At 45.0% G+C, this 21037-nt stretch overlaps 1 protein-coding gene across 1 annotated transcript in view; it reads right to left on the bottom strand.

Moving 5' to 3' along the window:
- LOC146817143 (phospholipase A2 inhibitor and Ly6/PLAUR domain-containing protein-like) overlaps positions 1 to 21037 on the bottom strand; it is a 63935-nt gene that overhangs the window by 23714 nt on the left and 19184 nt on the right. Inside the window, exon 4 of the mRNA XM_085609584.1 lies at positions 1876 to 2022. Within this exon, the coding sequence (XP_085465710.1) occupies positions 1876 to 2022 (147 nt within the window). The remainder of the gene's footprint in view (positions 1 to 1875; positions 2023 to 21037) is intronic.

Genomic DNA, 21037 nt, shown 5'->3' with positions numbered 1-21037 from the left:
TTTACTCCACCTATCTCATTTATTCAGACACCTCCGGTGCCTCTACAAGGGTCCCGCCGAGTCCTGCTGTCAATGTCCCACCACAATGGCTCATGTGGACAGCACCTGGACCTTGACTCTAGTTTCCCAGCCGGACATATCTCCTCCAGTGGGATGCAAGGCCGGCACACTACTGCAGCGCCGTTCGGACCCGCCCAACACCGTTCCGTAACAAGCACCTGGTCAAGCCACGGCCCACAAGTCCAGAAATGAACTCCTGCTGGCCGTCCTCAATCACCTGGGCCCGCTGGGTATCACAGAGCCCCCTCATGTGCTAGGGTCTGCTAAGGTGGTCACTCCAGTCTTTCAGTAGTGGGATATTGCAACCCACTCCAGGAGCAAGAAGATCGGAGGGTGTGCGTCCCCATAGCAGCGTCTGCAGGCACAAACCAGCTCATCTGGTGCTTAAAGAGCTGTACGGCGCACCTGTTGTTAAATGTCATAATCAGGGCCAATCCCCTTGTCTCTCCAAACTCAGTTTCATGCCCAACAGTGCCGCAGGACCCAACCTTCGCACCTCCTTCCCCTGAGTTACCTCTTCAGGCAGCAGCTCTTCGTGGCTCAGGCCCGAGTCATCTCCGCTGCCTCCAAGCCACCGAGATCACAAGCTGCCATCTTAAGCAGGGCTCAACACCCCCAAGACATGCGGCTCCGCTTCTTCGTCGTCGGGGAAGTAGGATCATGACGCGGGTAATCTCCGGTCAGCAGAGCTGGGGCCAAGGCCCCCCGGAGGCAACCAGCACAGGGACAGCACCGGAAGGGCACCCCAGGATGGTACGACAATGCCATATTATCAAAGTTATTAAATAGTCCTCACAACCCCATAGTTTAAGAGCATCCAATGAAAGAGATAATACGGCAAATCCCCACCAGCAAAGGGCCACAAATCATTCAGGTGCCGGTGAGCACCACGAAAGCTATCCGCCGTGAATCTCTCCAGACATGCCTGGGCTCACTCGGTCACCGATCAGCAGGGTGGGTCTCCGACTCACAGGTCCGCCTCTCGGAGCGATCCTCCACACTTTCAGCTCTAGCTCGGGATCACTCGGTAATCCAGACCTCCAAGGCTGCACGTCTCTCTGCCTCATTTAGACCATTCGTGGATGCCCAATTGCTACTCCTCACCTCCTCCAGCAGGGTCTCGGAGCTTTAGGGTGTCATCTGGCTCCGATCCTGCCAGTACTCCACTCCAAAATATTTTGGTCGCCACAGCACTCCAAACACTCGGAGGCACCCAGAGATGTTCAAGGACACTTCCAGAGCTCAGGGTCACCTCGGCGTGCCCCTGTGTTCAGACGGACACGGTAGTAATCAGGATAAATTATCAGGCCAGCGCGGAGCTCTCGGCTCACAGGCCATGCCCCCCATCAATGTATTTAATCATGTAAGTCAGCCTCAGTTTTATTATGAAAGGCAGACGCATTTGAAGACCACAGGTTTCCTTCAGCAGGAACAAGTGTAGAGTTGAGGGATCTGCAGGCTTGCCGATGGCCAGCATTCTTGAGGCACTATAACATAAAATATTTCATGTACACATTGTCACCTTTATAGACCAAGCTCTTCAAGCCTACATTTTAGGCAAAATCCACGTAAGGTTGCCTGTGTGGTAGAGACACATTCACAGTTTGAGTGATATACAGAAACTATCTATAGGTGGTACTTCTCACTTAAGTGGCCTTCAATAATATCTTGGAAGGTTAGGGATGAGATGGTGACTATGTGAGGATGGGGGGTGTGAATGTATACATATCTCACTAAAGTGCGGGCGATTATTGGCAACATATTGAGATCAAGAGGAAAGGAATATAAAAAACACTTCCATTCAGAGGCACCTACCAGAGACACGAAAGTTTGCTGCAATGTAGATGCAGCTGGTCATCTCCCCAACACATTCAAGAATGTCATTGGCATCACAGCTCAGCTCACCGTCCACAGAACAGGTGGGACACCTCACTCCGTTCAGAGTTGTAGCTTTTGGTGGAACTGTGCAATACATAAAGGAAAAGCAGATCTTTGTTGATTCTGATGATTTGCAAACACATGCCTCAATACGCAATATATGCCAAAGAGCAGCATTCCCCAAACTGTGGGTCACAAGCCGATTGTTGGCAGGTCACAAAAGTCCTGGTATATGTCAGATTTAAAGAGTGTGCTTGATTTGTACCTCACTCCTCCGCAGTGCTAATGGTCAAGATACTTTGTTTACATAGTAAATGCAACATGATATCAGCTGATAGACATGCTAATCTTCCTAGTCCTGTGTGTATTCACAGCACTGCCCTATTTAAATGATATCATAGCATATCAACCACTGACATAGTTTGATATTTTTTTCATACCCCCATCTTCGAAAAGATCAGAAATTGTTAAGGATTATGGCCATAATGACTTGTGGGAGTGAGCTGCAAATTAAACACATTCTTTCATTGTGAGTGATTCTGACTCAGTCCTACTGGCCTTCCAGAAGGACTGGCCTGCAATTAGTTTCATTAAATTGCCTTTCATAGCTTCAGTCCCCTCTGGCCCTGAACAGAGGTGTGTGTAGATGACAAGACCAAGACACCGCAGGCTGCAGCCCAAACTCGGGTTGAGACAACTGATCTGCAAAAACAAAGGAAAAGCTTAACCTGCAAATTTGTCAAGGTCAGGAATTATTTGTATCACCTATTGATGGAGCTCTATTTTAGCTTCTGTGCTACCAGGAGTCATAAGCAAACTATACAGCATTTAATTATCTGTAACACAAGCTGAAGAAAGTCCATGAAGCTGAAAAACCTGATTATGTTCTGCCAGACTGCGCATGCTCAGACCATACCGCAACTCCTGTCGTTACTGCAGGCAGCAGATTCCTTTCTTTACAGTAAAAATCACCCCTGCCTCACGTACACTAAAGCTAGGTGGGTCCCAAATGTCTGTTGTTTTAAAAATGTGGTCATGGCTCTCCAAAGTTTGGGGAGCACTGCCATTGAGGAAGGAAAGAGAGCTCTAAATGAGCTGTACAAAGACTGGAAGGTAAATGTGAGAAAAACTGGCTTTTTGCAGCTTTACCCTCACTTTTTGCCCCCCTATTTGACTGATACTGGTGTTTTCTGACTCTGATTGTTCCCTGGGTGCTGCTAACCAAGCCCAGGGTCAGTGCTCCATGTAAAAGTTATATGGTAATTAAGTTTAATTACAATTGGTACTGAAGACCTACTTGTAAGTCCCTAGTCTGTGTGTTGGCATGTAGGTTTAGAGGCCCAGTAGGTTTAATGCACTTACGTTTGCACTACTGTGGTGCTTGCTGTCATTTTAAAAGCCAGCCCTTCCTTGTAGGCTGCTTTTAAAATGAAAGTATATCTAAATTCGACTTTAGAATTAAAGGTCCTTCCAAAGCCTTTAACAACCTTATTTTCACATATAATTCACCCCTAAGGTCTACCTTAGGTGCCGCAAGAGTAGAGTGCCATGTTAAAAAAAGCAGGAACACTATAAAAGCTTCGCTGTATCCCTGCTCTGCCCTACCTGTTGTCACCGTTGCTGTGGACTTCGTAGCCCAGGAGGCTTTTGCAGGGCTGGTAATTGGCTGCACCTGAGCTGGAGTAAGGGCTATAAGACTCCTCGCCGCTCCCACTGCGCGGGAGCCGCTTCGCTGTATCCCTGCTCTGCCCTACCTGTTGTCACCGTTGCTGTGGACTTCGTAGCCCAGGAGGCTTTGCGGGGCTGGTAATTGGCTGCACCTGAGCTGGTGTAAGGACTATAAGACTTCTCGCCGCTCCCGCAGCGTGGGACGCGCGCGGACGAGCCGGGCGAAGCCCGGGCCAAGGGCAGGCCCGTTTGAGCCTGTTAGAGACTGGTAGGGGCTGGGCTGGGCCACCCCTTGCATTTTGGTGTTCAGCTAGAGGGTCCCTTACACAAGCCAAGCCCGAACGGATGACCCAGGGTTGCTAGATTAGTGGGACGTCTACAACTGCAAATACGCTCTTCATTCCGCATTGTGTACCTAGCCTTGGGTAATCGCTTCCTCCTTCATTATGAATCTGCGGGATGGTATAACCACCAAATGTCTTGCGGGAGGGAGTGTTGCGGGGACTTTGGGCAACTTTATAGTAAGGGCAGCTTCCTTATTAGAGCGGGAAATAAATTTAACTGAGCGGTGGATGTCCCTGGATCCCCAAGGTAACAGAAGATCTTCCTTGGGTCCTCTAACGACTTCCAGAACTCCTGATAGACCAACCATTTTTTCAGGAGTTGCTCACCAACCCTTGGGGGTAAGTCTACCTGTCTCATTGCACTCTCCTCGACCTGAAGCAGTGGATGTCGCTGTTGTTCCCTGTTCAAATGTATGTACATTACCATCTAGGAATTCCGATTTATCCTCTGCCCAAACATTGTCTTCGAGGACAACGTCCCAAAAAAAGCCAGTGCCACCAAGTTCCCGTAAGGACCCTGTTGTTGTTAAAAGGAAACGCGGGGGAAACAACATTTAGGAAAAGCAGCCAAAATTCCTAGGTCTGCTAAAATTGTAGACGGATCAACTATGCTTTCCCTCTCTCCCCCGCAAGTTGATAGCTCTTATGTGACTACCAACGTTCCCGAACCTCTAACGTTGAGTGTTAATCTGCCAAGTGCCAATGAGGAGTATTTCTTAACAAAAATAAGGGAAATGCTAACTCTTTCGTTGAATCCAATTTTGGATAAACTGGTAAAGATCGAGCAGAAACTCTTATTTTGCGATCATTGTGTTAAGGTTAAGACAGCACTTGGGTCTGCAAAGTCAGTAGGTCTTCAAACTACCCCCGAGTTTCCCCTTGTTCCAATCAATAGTATTCCTAGTGGAATCGTCTCCCCTAGCCCCCTTGCACCTTCTCCTTTTACTGTTTCCCCACTAACGAGCAACCTATTAGAGGGACCGAATTTCAGTCCTTTGGTTAATTGTGTACAAGGTGAGGGTATGGAACTTGCAAACTCGTCAGGGGAATCAGCGTTGTTTATTCCTTGCTCTCCTCCCAAAATTGTGGATGACTGTCCAAGAAGGTCAATACGAGATCAAGTCGATAGGCAATCACGGATAAGGGGGAATATTGCTCAAGCAAGTATGTCTAAAAGTTTGGGCCAAGCTAGGTTTGGCCGTGGTCCTGTGCTGGGAGCCCTTGATTTACCCCCGGTAGCAGCCCCGCTGGTGGTAATACTCAGACAAGTGCCCCCAGTGCAGGAGGGACAAACAGAAACGACTGACCAGTTAATGTTGAAGGTGATGCATTGGCTTAATACTCAAATGAAAAAATAGTAAGCAGGGAGTGGGACATTAGTGAGTATCTCATAATGGTGAGGTGGTGTTCTTGGCTGGGCCCGACAGCGAAAACAGAGAGTGGAGACTGTGTTGTGGCTAATTTTAATAACCCCGGAGTAGCTAGTATGATCTTAGATTACTTAAGCCAAAACACTGGGGGCTGCCTTCCGTCAAAAATAACTGTTTGCCCCCTAAGCTTCTTTTATCCTCCCTTTAGTAAATCGACGTCAGGCTATAGAAGGCAGGGTGTTTATTCAAGAGCCAGTGGGGGGACACAGGCATGACTTCTCGGGGATCTAACCACAAACCGGTTTGCACCACTATCAGGGCTTGAAGACTGTGACTGACTTTCTCAGGAGGGGTTGGGGGCTGTGAAGTTAAAGCCGTCGACCATTATCCTGGGTGAACCTACCGAGAATACAGCCGTTGATTATGTCAACTCCAGCGTTTCTTCGGCTGTTGAGAGAGTTGGTAGCCCAGGGTTAACTAGTTCATCTGAGCCTCATCCACTTAAAATATTCTCGTGGAATATAGCGGGTCTAAGTTCCAAAGTTGCCTCAGAGGATTGGTCCTCCTTTATAGAAGAGGCTGATGTAGTAATCTTTCAAGAAACCTGGGCTAGGGAAATGTACTTTAGGCCAGGCTACTTGTCCTTTGGGAAATTAGCTATTCCAGCACCTAGAAATAAGGGCAGATTTATGGGAGGGCTCTTAATATGGGTGCGACAATGGGCTGATATTTCAGTAAAGGAGGTGGAAATAGAAGATCTGGATATTCTGGCTCTATCCATATCTGTAGGATCTGGTTTCAATTGTATCCTAGAGAATGTCTATGCCAGAGGCCAGGTGGGCGGAAGAATTTCTTCGATAGTGGTTGCTCTCGATATCTTCCTGCAGTCTCTACATTATCCTAGGAACATTATTATTGCTGGACATCAACTGCACCTACCACCTACGAACCCCTTGGTTTTGAAGATGGGAATCTCACGTGTGATGAGGACTTAGTTTGGGGTATCCCGACTTTGTCATTTGAACCCGTTAAAATCTGGTCAGCAGCCGCACGACAGCTAAAGACACTTACAATGGAATATGGGCTCCGGGCAGCCAATGGTAGGTCTAAGTCAGACCCCCAGGGTATGCCTACATATAATATGGGTACAAAACATTGTAGGATAGACTATTTTATTTTAAATGCTGAATTGTGGTCCAAATTGATAGATATGGAGGTACGAGTTAGGATTGAGAGTGATCATGATCCCCTTTTAGTACAGTTGGAAGTGCTCGCTAAAGAGAGAGTAGAAACTCAGAAAGTTGGTGTTCCGTCTTCTATTTTGGTCACCAATAATTGTCGAAGAGTAAAGTGGGACCACATTGTAAATGATGAGGTAAGATGCTCTAAGATGAGGCAAACTTTAGTAGATACCATTGCTGCTGTTACCCAGTTAAATTTAGATGTTACTGGAGTTAATGTTGATGGGATAACAGTGCAGCACATAGTAATGGTTAAGAAGCTGAGGTCAATTCTTTTTAAATCAGGCCCACACCCCAATTGTGCCAATAAAATAAAATATAAGTCGGCCAAGTGGTACAATGGGGATTGTAAGAGGGCATTCAGGGATTTGTCTTGTGCAATCAGGGTGGGGCAAGTTCCAGAAATTAGGAGATGTCGAGCTGCATATAAGCAAACCCAATATTTGGCAAAGAGGATGTTTGATGAGGCACGTTGGAGGGATTTGTTGTCATCCTGTCGGGATAAGAATTGGTGTAAATGTTGGCACTTAATTAAATGGGGAAGTGGCACTGATAACCCTAATCCGGTAAATCATGAATCCACAGAAGACTGGGTTGTCTTTTTTGAGACTCAGTTTGCCTGCACTAATCCGGAGATCCCGTTTTTTTTATTGTCCTATTCAAGAGTGGGGGCATTATCTTTTTCCCATGCAGAGGTGGAGCATGTATTGGAAGGCCTACCGGCCGGGAAGGCACAAGGGCCAGATGGAATTCCATCTGATATCTTTAAAATCGATCGTGCAAATTGGGTAAAATATATCCATATATTGGCTAATGGTATTGCAGGCGGAGCCCCCATACCCGATTCATGGCGTGGGGCTGAAATCATCCCAATATATAAAAAGGATGATCGGGCCCTGCCATCTAATTATAGGCCTATCAGCCTGATTGATACCACCCAGAAGCTGGTGGCTAAAATAGTACTAAATCGGGTATTAGGGTGGATAGATGATAATGACATATTATCAGATTACCAGGCTGGTTTCCGGAGCCATGTTAGCACCATTGACCAGGTATTCGGATTCATGATGCTGTATTGGAACACAGTAGTGCTGGGTGGCGGTGTTCTTAATGCAGCATTCATGGACCTTAAATCTGCCTTTGATTTGGTTCCACGGAATAAGCTTTGGAAATCTTTGGAAAGGGCTGGGATGCCACTAGAAATCTTATCATTCATTGTTAGGCTCCATGAAAATAACTCTGCCTGTGTGAGATGGGGAGGGCAAGGGGAGGCTACCAATAGTTTTAAAGTGGTTAAAGGAGTGCGTCAGGGGTGCATGCTTGCTCCCACTCTTTTCTCCCTTTTTATTAACAATGTCGTCCCCTATTTCACTGATTACCCAACGGATGCCCCCACACTCGCTGGATCTAGAATACCGATATTAATGTTTGCGGACGATACTCTTTTATTGTCCAAAACTAAAAATGGCCTCCAACGTGCCCTGGATCGCTTCCAACTTTTTTGTAGTGATAATGAGTTGGAGGTTAATGTTGGGAAGACTAAATTTATGGTCCTTCATAAGAGGAAAAAAATTAGTACATCTCTTAGAATGAATAATGCCCCTATTGCACAAACAGATTTTTTTGCTTATTTAGGGGTGACCTTGGGACGGAGACTTAATTGGAACCACCAGTTGGATCTCTCGGTAATTAAACATAACCAATTAGCGGGAGCACTCCTAAAAGAACACAGATACTCTTTAACTAAACCTATAGCTCCAGTAATGAAGATGTATCACGGGAAGGTTAGAGCGTCAATACTCTATGGTGCGGAACTTTGGGGTTTTGAAAACCTGCAACCCCTGGTACTTGCCCAAAATAAGTTCCTTCGTTCCCTGACTGGCCTACCTCAATCTACACCCCTAAAACCATTGCTGCAGGACCTAGGGAGTGTATCATTTGACGAGATAGCAGGTTTTAGACCACTGGCTTATTGGAGACGCTTGTGGACCACCCCAGAGCTTGCATCTTATGCTTTGGCTCTTAAACATCTTATAGGGGTGGACAAGTCTCGCCAAATCCCTTGGCTCTTTAAAATTAGAGCTGTCCTTCTGGCAATGAACCTTGGACAACTTTGGTTAGACCCAGTAGGGAATCCCTTCCCGTCGAAGATAGAGCTTAAGAGACTGTATGTTGAGATGTTCCAACTTAAATCTTACGCCCAGATCACTGGGGGCTCATTAACTGACCTCTTTATGGACCACAAGCTTGATTACTGTCTGGAACCCTATTGGGACATTATCATTGGAACTGGAGATAGGAAGTTGTATCATTAATTCAGAGTCGGATCCCTACCTTTAAAATCATTTATCAAAAAATGGGGTCAGAATTTGGGTTCAAATATGGATACCTCCTGTCATTGTTGCCCAGGGATTCCAGAGACTATTCCACATGCTCATTTTGTTTGTCCTGCATATAGAGTCCCACGTATGAAGTGGATCAAGCCCTTGTGTAATCAGATAGGTATAAGATCTGCGCAAACAGCCCTGTGCATTTTTAAGTGCGACACAAAGGAAGTTATTGTAGTTGCAGTGGTGAAGTTTTGGTCTTCGTGTTGGGTCATAAGAAGAAAATTTCTTCAGACTTAAAAATTTAACATTAGGATCTTATGGATTATTGATTTGTATTGTTTTTATTGTTATTACATTAGTCTTGGAATATTTAATATCTTTTTAACGTAACTTATTGATGATGGGTTTTTTCTTTTTAATTGTATTCTATGATATAGTATTGTATATCTTGTTGATGTTGTGTCTTTTATGATTTTTTTAATCGAATAAAGACTAATGAAATGAAATGATGTTTAATCTGCCCGGTTGAGGAAAAAACAATCAATTTTGGTTTCCCTATTGTAGCTCCATAGGCTAACATGGGAAGGCTTAATCTAATATTAAAAAAGTCTAACTATTGACAGGAGTGAGCTACAATATTAATTTACCTGACAACTTGCCAAGGTTGGATTTATTAGGACAGAAAAGAAGTTATAGAATTTGATTTCCTATTGTGCCTGAATCTAGCTCTAGAGATGCCTTTCCTGAGTGGCCAGCTTTTGACAGAATGACCCAAACTGCTCTGATGAAATATGAAGTGGCCTGCAAAGAAACAAAGACATCTGGTGGGAGGAGATCTGAAGCTGCATAGCAAAATGCAGGAAGGAGTCTGGGTAGCCAAACTGGTCTTCAAAGTGTGGTAAATAATTTAATTACCGGAACTTAATTTGATGCGGAAAATTAATAATAATAGCTCAGAAAAATAAGAGGCAGAATCCGTGGTATTAGAGGTTCGGAACGGGTTTTATTCCAAAATCAATTCGAATTGATGGACTCCATATTCCATCACCACGAAGGTTCAGGAAGTGAAGGACCATACTTTATTGACAAGTAATCATTTTTATACAATAGGCATTACAGTGAAACAGATGCAGGAGGCGTAACAATTGATAACAAAGATAAAACATACATGCGTAACTAAAGTGGGTGTAACTGGGCGTAACTTAAAGAACGTCATCAGGTATGATGTCACAATAGGGTGGTTCCATGAAAGAATTTCGCAATGTCAGCAGAAATACTTGGCAGAGATGCGCGCGCAGCAGCATGACGTGTGATTGACGTGCAACTAGGGGGTGAAGAGGACTTGACTTTTAGCTCTACATGTGGAGACAGAAGTCTGGGGGGTCAAGTCAACCTAATCCCAAATCATATCTAACATCCTATGTTTAAAGAACTATGTTATCCAAAAAGAAAGGTCTTTCGAACAAAATCTATTCTATACTGACTGTGAGTGCGTGTACAAGCGTCTAAGTGTCTACACTAGATGCGAGGGCAGAAATCTTCCATAGTAACAGGGCTATGAATTACTTGCATAAAGACAGAGAAACCGGGCTTTTTGCTCGGTAGCTGGAAGAATGTTTACTTAAACTACTAGACAGGAATGCATTGGATAGGGAGCGGAGCAGATAATCTCGAAGGTGAAATACAGTTTTTTGGCAGGCAACAGGCTGGAGTCAGGCACCGTTAGCCGCGCGGGGAGTAGGACAAAGTTCATGGATACAGATGCGAGCTCAGACTGGAGCTTTCAGAGGCAGAAGGCAGGAAAAGGCTTAATGGCAGAATCAGGGCCTACTCGCCTGGACTGTAAAATGGGATAAATGAACCATATAAAGCCGGTGGCCTTTCATACTTAGGAATAGCATATCCGGCCCATTCATGGCGGATCTGAAAGAGGACATGTTGACGGTGGACGCACATGTGTTTGCGTCTTCATAACTGGAACTGGAGGAAACATACATGTACTCGTGATTTATACATGAAACCGTTGGGGTCCAAGATAGGGGACATAACTGACCATAAAAATCCATATTTCCACAAAAGGGAGAATCACAGTGCGGACAGAAACCAGGCCCACCCCTACTGCTTGCACCTTCAGTCAGATTGTAATTGAATTATGGGATGAGCTGAAATGTAGGTGTAGGGAAAAGTGGGTTGGGTTAGTCACATGTGGGGTGGGTTAGTCGGACCTGAGGCTTCAGGAGAGATTTTCTCCAATTAGAGTTTTGTGTAACAGTGCTTTCTGGGACAAACAAATATGCCACATTTCAGAAGAGGAGGCCATCACAGAGGGTGGCACACAGAACCCCATTGATTATGAGTACTCAGCCCAGAAACCTGTATAAATATGGGAGAGCTGACCAGCAACTCGGATCCATGCCTGGAAACAGGTAGAGATCCCATCATGCTCTGTGGCTGAGCTCACTTCTGTGGAGAAAGCAAGATGGCCAGTGGATAGTGTTGCGAGTGCCTCATGGTCTGGGACATGCAAAAATATAGGGGGTAGATGCAGATAGATGACAAGAAATAGACGTCGAGAGGCCAGAGATGACAAATACCAAGGAACTGAAAAGGCTGACAACAGCATACTGCAACTTGCGGTCGCCACCCTGTCACTGCATTGTCAGAGGTCTCGTACAACTTTTGTCAGCTGAGTGCTTTCCTGCTTGTTGGCAATGGGAGCGGCAGCGGGGGCAGGAAACTCTGTTGGACTCCCAGATAGTCTGGATTGGATCAAGGTCTGCGACCTCCTGAACTCTTGAGGTCCAGAAAGTAGCAGGGGTGTCGGGGGGGGGGAGAAATGCCTTTTTTGCATTGAGTCGTGTCATGTTAGTCATGTTAACCCATGAGGCGGTTGCTTTTTTTTTTGTCCCTGAAGTGCTTGAACTTGCTTTTATACAAGGTGTGGAATGAGTGCCAGTGGGTACAGGGAGTCTACGAAAATTTTTAAATGGAGGTGTGCGGGAGAGACTTCCTGAATGAGGGACTGTGCTCTTTGCAAAGATTTTCCCTATTAGCATTGAATATGGTTAATCACCCACATTTGGCCCACTTGAACAAGCGGAACCGTTTTTTTTCTCCATAACAGTTAGCATAAGACTTTCCTCTTAGTGAACCTTCGAGATTGAGCTACAGGAGACTGACACTAACTAAAACAACGATGGTCATTGTGAAAAGGGAAACCCTATAACCTCTTGTGGAAGATTAGAACCTAACCCAGATCCAACTCAGACCTAACTTTGCACCTGGACAAAGGAGGAGGGGTAGTAGCAGCTTGGGGTGAGTCTCTAGGCTCCTTCTCAAGTGGACAAAGAGGCCAATGGTTGCAGAAGCAATCTGTGTAGCACAGATGCGATTTGCGGCTACCTTGCAATAACCACATTTCTGTTCATCAGGCGCCTCAATGGAAGGTATTTTGAGAGGTTCTTCAATGAAAACTCTCACGGCCAGGAAAAACCAACAGCCAAAAAAACAAACTGGCCAGAGTTATTCTCAGGCACTAAGTCAATTGACTGATTCCCCTGAGAGATTTTGACAAGATATTTCACAGGAAACAGATGACAGGATGGAGTCCATTCTAATCCCAGATAGCATCTCATTCTCATCTTCGCTGCAGTGAAAATTGACCGTCCAACTGGTCAGGTTAGTATTTGTTCTGAAGAGCCAATTAAACAAAATGAAAAACAGACATATGCACTGTTTGAGCTGGGGGGTCCCAGGGGAGGGAAAAATGAAAATATTACGGATTTGGGCAATGAAAGGGCGTATACCCAAATCAGAATCAATACATTGACTGCTCTGGAAAAATAACTTTATCCAGCTAATATCTTGAATCAACTAGGACACTTGGCTGTCGCTACTCTGAACCCAGGCCAACCTTCTTCGATTGATATAACATTAAATCCGTTCTTATGCGAACTTTGCGAAATGAAGTTCTCACAAGAATCCACTTATCTTCAAACTAATGAACAGCTTGGGCAGAGTATTGAAAATATTCAACTGCTTGCCACTCGTATGACCCAGGTGAAACTGAAGGTATCTACTTTGGAAGATACCTTCAACAAACAAGACAGAAGCTTTGCTAAGAAGCAAATTGAATTGGAAGATCTTCAACTAAAATTAGATGATGTGAAAATCGAGCTCGGCGTACTAATTTAAGATTTGTGGGTATACCCGAGGATCGTAAAGCTGGGAATTTGTCCACAAAAATGATATCAGATCTGATTCATAAATTTGTGCTCCCAGAGAAAACAGCTGAACACAGAGATTTAACCATCACTACAGCTTATCAGGTTCCAGTGGTTAGATCCACAAATGCTAAATATCCTCGACCAATCTTGGTCAACTTCAGGGATGTCAGGATTAAAGAAAAAATCCTGACTCAAGTAATCAAGAAGAAATCCTTCTCTACTCTGGAAAATTTCTCATTTGGAATATATTCGGACATGTCAATTCTAGCAGCACGAAGACGTCGAAAATTTGCCAAATGGGTTGAGGAATTCAAACAAAATGGTGCTCATATATTTCAGTCGATTGATTGGGCTAAAGATTTTTTGCTTACAGGGGGAAGGTGATGAAGAGGCAGTAATCCTGTGTGAAAAGCCCTCAAGGCAGATGACGATAAGATGATAATTGTTGTATATTGATTATAAATGTCTAGCGAAATTGATCTAACTCAACTTGGATAATTTAAGGGTCAGGTACATATCCTAGGAGGACTAGATTTTGCAAGCATCAAGGCTATCTAGCAACACCTCCCTGGTAAGACCTCATAGAATACCATCCTAAAGGAACTCCTCTAAGGGGAAAATGGGGGGTGGTATGGGTGGTGGGATGGGGTACAGGTACGGTGCAAGCCCATGATGGCTAGGGCTCCAAGTATGGGGAGGGGAGGGCAAGGGCACATGGAGAGTAGATGGGATAAAGAGGAGGAAAAGATCTCAGGTAGAAGGGATGAAGAGAATTTCAGAATTTCCAAGATATAGGTCCACTTATACTGAAATTAAGTGCTTCGAGAGGACTGGTTGGCGAAATGTTTGGGGAAAGAAAGTATAGGTATGGAGAAAATCAAATTGAATGCCAATGTCTGATAATCAAGTAGTTCGGATAGCCTTTTGTAACATCAATTGGGCTAATAACCAAACTGAATTGAATTCCACACTTCAGTGGCATATGACAACACAGATAGATGTAATTTTGCTTCAGGAAACAGATTTTAAAGCACATTTCACACCACCTAGAGTGGCAAGTTTTATTTCTCAAGCCTTTTTTGCATCTGCAGTGGCCGTAGTCAGAGGAGTAGCAGTTTTACTCATGAGACATTGTCAGGTGGAAGTATTGCAGACTATTAGGGATCCTAGAGCTAGATGGATAGTTGTACGTCTGAAGATTGGTAATCAGATCCTTCAGATAGTCAGTTTTTATGGCCCAACTGAGGATGAATCAACTGCTCTTGATGTGCTCAAAAATGCTCTACATTTATTACCAGGACTAATAGTCATAGGAGGTTATTTTAATATCATGCAAAAACTAAGTTTAGATTCCACTCATAGGAATGAAGCGTAAAACAAACCTTATTTATATAGGATGTACGATGGTTTTGGAGTCTTAGACCCGTTTGCACATGCTAAAAACCATGGGCCCATGTACAAACAGTATTTTGCGAGTCGCAAGTAAATTGCAACTTACAAAATACTGTTTTTCGACTCGGTATTTGGAAGGGGCGTTCCCTTCCAAATAGCAACTCTATAGCCATGTACTAATGTCATGCGATCGCAATTGCGGTTGCAAAACACTCACAAATTACCACCTACTTCAAGTAGGAGGTAATGCATTCGCAAATGGGTAGGTGTCCCCAGGAGACCCGTTTCCCTTTGCAAATGCATGCAAAATTATTTTTTAAGGGCAGGCAGTGGTCAGAGGGACCACTGCCTGCCCTTAAAAAAATGAAAGGAAAATGTTTTTTTTTATTTTTTTTAAATGCATCCTGTTTTCCTTTATGGAAAACAGTCTGCATTTAAAAAAAAAGCTGCTTTATTTAAAAGCAGTCCCAGACATGGTGGTCTGCTGAGCCCAGCAGGCCACCATCCCTGGGAGGCCACAGCCATTCAAAATGAGGTTGCAAAATGCGAGTCGCTCATTAATATTCAAGAGCCTCGCATTTTGCGACCTCATTGGGAATCGCAAACAGTGTCCAAGACACTGTTGTACATGCCAAATAGCGAGTCGTAAATTGCAAGTCGTAAAAGCGACGCAATTTGTGAGTCTCTATTTGGCAGGTCATACATCTGGCCCATAGACATCTGGCCAGAATTAGTCAAGACCTAGCATTAATTGATTCCTGGAAATCTCAACATCCGCTATATCTGGCGTCAAGAATAGATTTTTTTTTAATTTCCCATCAATGGGATAAAGGGAAATCTCAGATTTTCCCAAATCCATTTTCAGATTCTTCTGTCCCTGTGACCGAAATTAGAATTAGGATTAATCCGGTTGAGCATCCTTGGTGGACATTAGATAAGACTCGTCTCACCAAAGATGGATGGGTTATGATCATGTGAACCAGTCTTACTGAATTTCTTGACAGGAATAGTGGATCAGCCCAAATGTTTTCTGTTTGTGACTCATGCAAGGTCTTTATTAGAGGAGAGGCAATATCTTGTAAAGCTAATGTACTCAAGCTTAGGAAGGAGACAGCTATGACACTGCAGCGGACGCTAGATCAGGCAACTCAGTTGCATTTGACACATGATTTGCAAGCAACTGAATCCAGGCTAAGGAAAGATAGACAAAATTTTAAGAAACATTATGACTCCCAGACAGTAGTCAATCGGATTAGATCTTGTCAATAGCTCTACGAGGAAAGTGAGCATGCAAAGAAATCTTTGGCCTAGTCAGTTAAAAAAAGACACAATAATGCCACCATCAAGTCTATTTTTAACAATAATAGAGCACAAACAGTAGATCAGATGGCTGAAATAGATCGTCGGTATCAGAACTCCCCCCCCCCCACATTGATTTTTTCCTTTATACAGCTTCTTAACTTTGTGCGAAATTCCCAACTTTCAAATGGCATTCTTAATAGTGTTCAGCCAAGCATTCTATGTAAATAAGACAAAGGGGTAGGGAATTGGTACAGAATACTCCAAGCAACAACTTTATGGAAGGATAATCCTGATTGCCCGTCAAAATATTCAGGTCTCCACAGGATGCAGAATAGAAGCACATTTATGGGAAACATGTAACGAATGGTGATACAAAGCCATGAGAGGGGCTAATTTTAGTTGCAAGGCTTTCTTTTTCAAATGGCACCTTTATTACACCCTATCTCGTTCACAAAAAAAAATTCATCTGCTTCTGGGCTGTGCTTCAGATGTAGTTACCAAATAGGGGACTGGATGAATGTTTGTTTTACTTGTCTGGTTCTGTTAGAATTTTGCAGTCAGGTTTTTCAGCGGGTAAGTAGAAAATTGTTGATACTCCTAGCTCCTGACCCTTTTGACGCTTTGTTTGGAATTGTTTGCCTTAACCTAACAATTCCTCAAAAAACAATTCATGTTTATTGCATCTTTAGTCGCCAAATCTCTGAAGGGCATGTTAACAAGGGCTTTAAAAGCCAAATAAGCGGAGATAAAAATATCGCCTTATCAACAACAGGGTGCTAACATGCAAAATCGCATGTTAGCACCCTTTTTCACTACGCTTCCCTTTGCATCTCTAATGAGATGCAAAGTAGGCATTCCAGAGCAAAATAGTAGGAGAAATTTTGCTAAGCGACATTTCTCCTATTATCAAGCTTCACGCTGTTAGAGACAAAAAAAGCAGCGCTAACCACGGTTAACGCTGCTTTTTTATGTCTGCTAATTTTCAGACTTAGCCATGTAATCCAATGGGAGGTGGATTACATGGCTAAATCCACCATGGGCTATCAACAAGGATATCCCTATCCTTGTAGTTTTATTGCTGCATTACCAGCGATAACCTCCCAAAATGCCGCTATCGCTGGATTTTTTATCGCCTAGGCCGTTAGTGTTGTTAATAACGCGATAACCAGGCAATATTATACAGCGATAGCGGGCTTTTAAAAAATTAACGCTAAGCGCCCTTAGCGTTCATTTTCCCTGTTTCTTGTTAATATACCCCTGATTCTCCAAAATTAGAAAATGGTGGAAGCTCCTGTCTTTAGTCAATGAGAACACAAGATGACTCAAGTTAAGCACAAGGAAAAATTGTACTCCCAAAGAATATGGACCACCACAAAATTTCATAAAATTTGGGGTGAAGAGTAGGGACTGTCCTTGTTGAAGAGAGAAACTGATGTTTTTTTCGATCCCAAATTTAGTGAGAGGATTGTATTTAGAATTTGTAATCAGAATTTTAAGCTTTGGGAATGTCAATTATGAATTGTATTTATCTATTAATGTTTTCTCATAATGATGAAATTATCTAGATGAAATACTATCTTTATTTATATCTCCTTCCTATCTGCGGTTATAAATAGAAGAAGGACTGCCCTGTTGAACCTTGGTCTGCACCAAGAAGGACTACACCTGTTGCACACTTTTGGGCTTCAAAATAGAGGATATTGCCTTACTTTAAAGTTTAAGGAGTAGATTCCCTGAAAGCAACAGGTATAAAAGAGCTTTAAGAGGTCAACTGCATCAACTCCAACAAGAAAATGCCAGCTGACCAGATTTAGTGTCTACTAAACAGGTGCATAGTGGGAAGTGTAGTCCCAAATCTCCAAAGAGCAAAATGGAGCTTCTGGACCCTTGGCTGGTGTTGTGGACCCTCAAAGAACTAAAAGAAGCATCTGGAGAAGAAGGCCTGTGCTGCTGGACCCTTGTACTGCACAATAGAAGACTACATTTCATAAGGACTGCACTTGTTGCACTCAGAAGGCTTCACAACAAAATAACTGTGTCCGTCCTAAAGGATAAGGAGTGGAATCTCTGATCATCAACAGGAAGAAAAGTGCTGGAAGGGCTACCTGCAATATCTAAAGCAAGGACAACTGCAGCTGACAAGCTTCACCTGTATTTTTCTTGGATTGACAAGGTGCATTGTGGGAGTTGTAGTCCCAGACCCCAAGAGACAAACCAACGCTACTGAACCCTTGGCTAGTGCTATGGACCACTTTCCTGCATCAGGAAACACTTCTGGAAGTGGGGGGCATGGCCTGCTGAGCTGCAAAATGGCCACTCTCTGCGCGAGCTCCGCTTGCCGAGAACTAATCTTAAATGTATCCGTATGCTTTGAGAGCTGCTGCCGCACTGAACACATCCACAAGAACCGCATAAACTAACCTCTGTCCCTGCATTCGGCTTCTGAGCCGAGAGGTGTGCCCAATCGGAGGGGATCCGGCCCTGCACGCTCGTTCCACTGGTGTGCGAGTGGGCTGCTCGGGAAATTGAGCCTGCGGCGCTCCATGCAGAGAAGGCTGCCCCCGGAGCAGGAGAAGGCTGGCCGCTTCCGTGACCAGGAAGTCAAGAACTGAGCACCGGAGCTGAGATGGTGAGGTGCAGGCCCGCTTGAGAACATCGGATCGCACTGCAGTGGCCCCGGTGGTGAGGCGCAGTCGGGGAGGCGGCGCTGCGGAGCAGAAAGAGGCAGCACTGACCTAGAATCCAGGAGTGTGGGTGGCTGAGCTTTCGCCTCTTAGAGAAGACCGGCGGGATGGTGCTGTTGCCCCGGACCGACCGAAGCGCAGGTGGAGACATTGCTAAAAGTGGCCCAGGGGCTGGTTGCGAGACCTGAGCGCCATTTTGTGTCCCTGAGGCGATGAGTTCAGCGGCCCTGGAGGCAATACTGCTCTGTGTGCAATGAGGTGTCCAGAGTAAGAGTGCACCATTGGACTGGCACGGGTGTGCGGGACACATAAGCAAGGCAATCTGTGGGTCCAACCTGGATTCTGCTGAGCCTGGCCAGTGTGCTTTACCCACTGGGGGTGCTCGCTATCTGAGGTCCACACTCGACCCAACATACGTATCAGAATCATAAATTCTGAGGCGGTTGGTTCCCCTAAATGTATCTGTAGGCAGATGATGTCCACTGGACCCCCTAGTCTACGGCTTGAAGGTGGACGAGCAATCGGAGCATGGGATTGGAGGTGGACCCACTGCGCATGTACTGCCAACGTCGCGTCCAGCCAGATGGCCCTGAAAGGAACGCCAGCGGCACCCGAGTGAGCCATGGGTAAACAGGACGCAAAGCAGCCGAAGCTGAACTTCGACCAGAGGAGAACCACAAGACTAATGGAGTCAGATCCAGAAGTGGGCACGGCGAGGCCTCCGGAGTCACAGACGGGAGACCGAGGGGAGGATCTACGCACCCTGATGCTCGAGATGAGATCTAGCCTGCGGAATATCGATACCATCTGGATGCGTTGACTACCCAACTGGATGCCGTTAAAACACAGGTGGGATCGCACAAGACCAGACTTGATGTGCTCGAAAACAGGGCCTCAGACTTCCACAAGTTCCAAGTTGAAACCAAGGAACAGCTCTAACATATGGACAAAGTGTTAGGCATCATCCATGCCAAGAATGAGGATTTGGAGGCTAGGTCACGCCGCAATAACCTGCAAATCACAGGCATACCGGAGACAACAGCAATTGCCAAGATGGAGACCTACATAGCTGACTTACTCCGTGAGCTCTTTGACACCCATCTATCCGCGGTATTCACAGAAGAGAGAGAGCATTGTGCATTGGGTCCCAAATCCCCAGTCGGAGCAACACCCAGACCCATCCTGGCCAGGATCTTGAACTACCAGGACCCCGATTTTATCCTGCTCCTGGCCCGAGAGAAGAGAACTATCACACACAAGGGCAATCAGATTTCATTTTATCCAAACTTCACGCCCGTGGTGCAGTCGGCGAGGCGTGAGAACTTGCCTGCTAAATGTCTCCTGCTGAAGGCTCAAATTCCCTATTCACTATTATAACCTGCCAAGCTTAAAGTCACTCACGACGGAACTGCACATTTCTTCAGGGATGCCAAGTCCGCCCTGAAATTTGCTAAACACATTGGCGGAAAGAAGTCAAAACAAGGTTCCAATTCTGCGGACTCAGCCGAGGCCAGGCTGAGTGACAATGACTATGGTGACTCCAGTCTAGCTACATCCCTCGCTTGAGCTGCTACGCACTATGACGGGGGGCATGAGATTTCTACAGTGCTGGGAAGGGAACTTTTCACACAATAGTTGTGTCCCACCTACCTCTGAAATAGGGGTTGATGTTACTTAAAATGCTTGCGAGTTAGATGTGGCTGGGTACACAGCAGGCTGGATTGTGCTAGGACCTGCAAGTCTCATATCGTTTTGGGATGTACAAACTGTCTATGCTCCTGAACGACTAGTTACGATATCATTCAAATTTATCGAGTAACTGTCACAGCTCTCTGCAGTTCTCTTGGCCATCCTGTATTAGCAGGGGAGTACATTGGTGGTACTGCGCCCCTATGGGAGAACTCCCTACTGTTGACTTCTTCTTTAAGATGTTGGGGGCAGATTCTCTACAACTTGATTGGGGGGTTGGAGTGGGATGTGGGTTGGGGGGGGGTTCGATGTTCTGTTCTTGGCCAGTAAATTGCTCTACAGTTCAACAGACCACAACTGGGTGCCACTGAATATGCTGCGGTGCTTCGATCCTACTGTAATTTTACACTATATTATGTTAGTCATCATATGACCAGTTTGAATTTCTTAACGTGGAACCTCCGTGGGCTGAATGACGGTAGGAAGTCCAGGCTTGTCCATGTATATCTGCTAAGGCATCACATAGACGTATGCGTGTTACAGGAAATGCATCTAAATGTTGTACCCTCTCCCAGGCTGAAGCATAGTAGATGGGGTTCGGTGTACTCATCCATCTATTCAACTTACTCTCGAGGGGTTGCCGTGTTGATCAGGCAGGGTCTAGACTGGAAGGAAAGGAAACTACAAACTGACTCAGAGGGTAGATTCATCATAATCATGGGCACTCTGGGTGGGATCCCAGTTTTGATAGTTGCAATATATGGCCCCAATGTCGATTCTCCTAGCTTTTTCCAAGATATATGGGCCAGAGTCAAGGCGACAAACTGTGACACCATTATCTGGGGTGGGGACT

This window comes from Triturus cristatus, chromosome 6, assembly GCF_964204655.1.
Source record: "Triturus cristatus chromosome 6, aTriCri1.1, whole genome shotgun sequence".
Taxonomy (NCBI): domain Eukaryota; kingdom Metazoa; phylum Chordata; class Amphibia; order Caudata; family Salamandridae; genus Triturus; species Triturus cristatus.
Note: the sequence above shows the minus strand (reverse complement) of the source record. Positions and strands in the feature narration are given on the sequence as shown.